Source organism: Penaeus japonicus, unplaced genomic scaffold (assembly GCF_977035675.1).
Source record: "Penaeus japonicus unplaced genomic scaffold, GWHDUDI00000001_assembly GWHDUDI00000036, whole genome shotgun sequence".
In the NCBI taxonomy this organism is placed as follows: domain Eukaryota; kingdom Metazoa; phylum Arthropoda; class Malacostraca; order Decapoda; family Penaeidae; genus Penaeus; species Penaeus japonicus.
This window is the reverse complement of record NW_028234438.1, coordinates 10,865,485-10,867,984: the sequence shown is the minus strand read 5'-3', so window position 1 is coordinate 10,867,984 and position 2,500 is coordinate 10,865,485. Positions and strand designations below refer to the sequence as shown.

Genomic DNA, 2,500 nt, shown 5'->3' with positions numbered 1-2,500 from the left:
TATATGTTTTGTATTTGTTTATGACAGCACAAAATATGAAAAATAAAGTTGCTTTTTGCCCTCCCATAAAACAGCAATACTTCTATCAGATTGAGTATAAAGAAAATAATGGATCCTATATTACAATTTTAGTCAACTGCAACATTGATAGAGCCTGTTATATGGCACATATGTCTCTAAATACAATAAAACAGACAAAAAATAAAACACAAAAATAGCTCTAGTTTTATAACGAGTGACTAAAAGAGATTGGGAAAATTCAAAGCATGTTACTTCAAGTTGCCTCGCTCTGAAGAAGAAGAAGAAAAACATCCCGGAGATTGGGCAAGTGAATCTATCCCCATCCGCAATGGGTTAATAAAAAAAAATCAAAACACAAAACCAAATTGGACACAGGGAAGCAAATACAAAAACTTCTCCACAAAGTACAACATCCTCACAAGTACTCACGATCTTTCCTCCCCTGTCGGCCGCGTCTATCGCAGCAGCCAGGAGCTTCTTGAGACTGACCCTAGAGGCGGTCTGGGCCATCCCCTCGGGCATCTCGGCGCCTTCCGACCCTCCGCTATTTCGGTAGACGAGCACGATCATGAGGAGAACTCCCCCTATGATGCCGATCCCTAGCTTGTTGATGCGCACGGACGCTCCGAGGTTCATGGTGGCTGCTATGGGTCTCGAGAGCTTGGGCCTGACGATGGCGGGACCTGAAACATCGTCTGCTTTAGGGCTGTCTAGCCTCAGCATCACTTTTTTTTTTTTCTATTTCTTTTTCTTTATGCTTTGCGTCTGAGGAGAGAAGGAGGTGAAGAGTGGATAGAGAGTGCAGACGGAAACTTCAAATAAATTTGTTTTTAAAAGTGCAGAATAGCTAAAGTGAATCAAATCAACACGTTTTGGGGGGGGTGTTCCTCTCCACACTGATCGAAAAATAAAGCGAACTTTTGGCTGCAGCTTCTGTACCTCCACTACAAATTATGACTGGCTCTGTAATTTACTCTGCGTGGCAATGACATCCCAAACACCTGAACTTCATACTTGACTAATCCATCCAGGGAGGGGGGGAGGGGAGAGACTAGGCAGAGGGAGGGGAGGGAGGGAGGGAGGGGGACAAAAAGGAGGGAGGGAGTGAAGAAATGAGAGGGAGGAAGGAGGGAGGACGAGGACTGGAGAGAAGGAGGGAGGAGGAGTGAGGAAAGAGGGGGGGGGAAGAGGAGGGTATTAAGGGGGGAGAGGAGGGGGGTCAAACACCTGCGTATTCACACCTGTTCATTAGGGGCCACATCTGCTCTCTCTCTCTCTCATGACACGTATTTATCTTTCTCTCTCTCTCTCTCTCTTTAACTTCGTTCCACTTTCACTTGCATATGAGCGAATGAATTTCCCTCCATATATCTCCACTAAAAAAAATGTAAAAAATCAGAATCCTTTCCTTTGAAAACCCTTTTTTAAATCATTATTATTTGCCTTCCAGTCTTTACTTATCTTAGACAAAATACTTAAAGAATTCCTCTTTCTTACCGCCTTTCTCGTGTCCTGCGTGTATATATGTCTTGATTTATCGGGAAAGAAGGGAAATTATCCCGAAAAAGTGTCGTTAATTCACATAAAAAAGGATAGAATATTTTACTTTGAACTTTACAATAACCTCTTTCGTGGCAGGTGCGCAGTGTTGCCACATGCCGTTGCCATGTCTAGGTCTACATCGTTTGGAAAATCGTGTGTGTTGTAGTACAGTATGTTGTAGAAAGTTATGAGATTGATATTCTGCATTGGTTAGAGGTATAGATTCGACGATGTGGAGTAACTTAAGGGGTTCTTGTTTCTGTATTAATAGGGGTATGATCGGGATTGGGTTTTGGTAACACTGTTGCTCGGGCAAAACAAGAATGCATAAAATATTTGTCGCTTTTTTGTGTATTTTTGTGAAATATATCAAGATTATTGTCATTTTTTCTCTTTACAAAATATACTCATAAATAAATCTTCCTGTTTTATCTATCAAATGTTTACTTATTGGAACCAGAAAAAAAGTTTATGTAATATTACCCATTTCTCATGTCCTTTTATTTTATTATTTTTTTGTTTGTTTGTTTCACTGTATTTCGCACAAAATGAAATATTTCTGTAAATCAATACGAGGAAAAAAACCCTTAAACCACTGAAAAAAATATACCTATGTTAATTCGCGATATAACAAATCTAAATAATGCATATTTTTGAAAATAATTTTGATCATTTGTTGCACGATCAAAAAAATATTTAAAAAATGTAGATATATAAATGAAAAACTAGTGATATTGATAAAAGTGTTTATATAATATTAATGATAATGATTGTTAATAGCATCCACAAGTAATATTATATAATAATAATGATAATGGTGATGATGATGATGATGATAATGATGATAACATTAATGATAACAATAATGAATATGATAATGACAAGGATTATGGTTATGATGATAATAATAATGATAATAATAATAATTATAATAACA

At 37.7% G+C, this 2,500-nt stretch overlaps 1 protein-coding gene across 4 annotated transcripts in view; it reads right to left on the bottom strand.

The window, feature by feature from the left end:
* The window catches only part of LOC122257052 (inositol monophosphatase 3), a 10,352-nt gene extending 8,673 nt beyond the window's left edge, over window positions 1-1,679 (bottom strand). The window contains exons 1-2 of one of the 4 annotated variants that reach the window (XM_043022092.2): window positions 1,519-1,679; window positions 451-704 (exon numbers count right to left, since the gene is read on the bottom strand). In XM_043022092.2, the coding sequence (XP_042878026.1) occupies window positions 451-657 (207 nt within the window). In that variant the 5' untranslated portion in view covers window positions 658-704; window positions 1,519-1,679. Of the gene's footprint in view, window positions 1-450; window positions 787-960; window positions 1,077-1,518 lie in introns of those variants that run through there. The other 3 variants (XM_043022091.2, XM_086531732.1, XM_043022093.2) reach the window with 3 other exon arrangements.
* Between the last annotated feature and the right edge of the window lie 821 nt (window positions 1,680-2,500).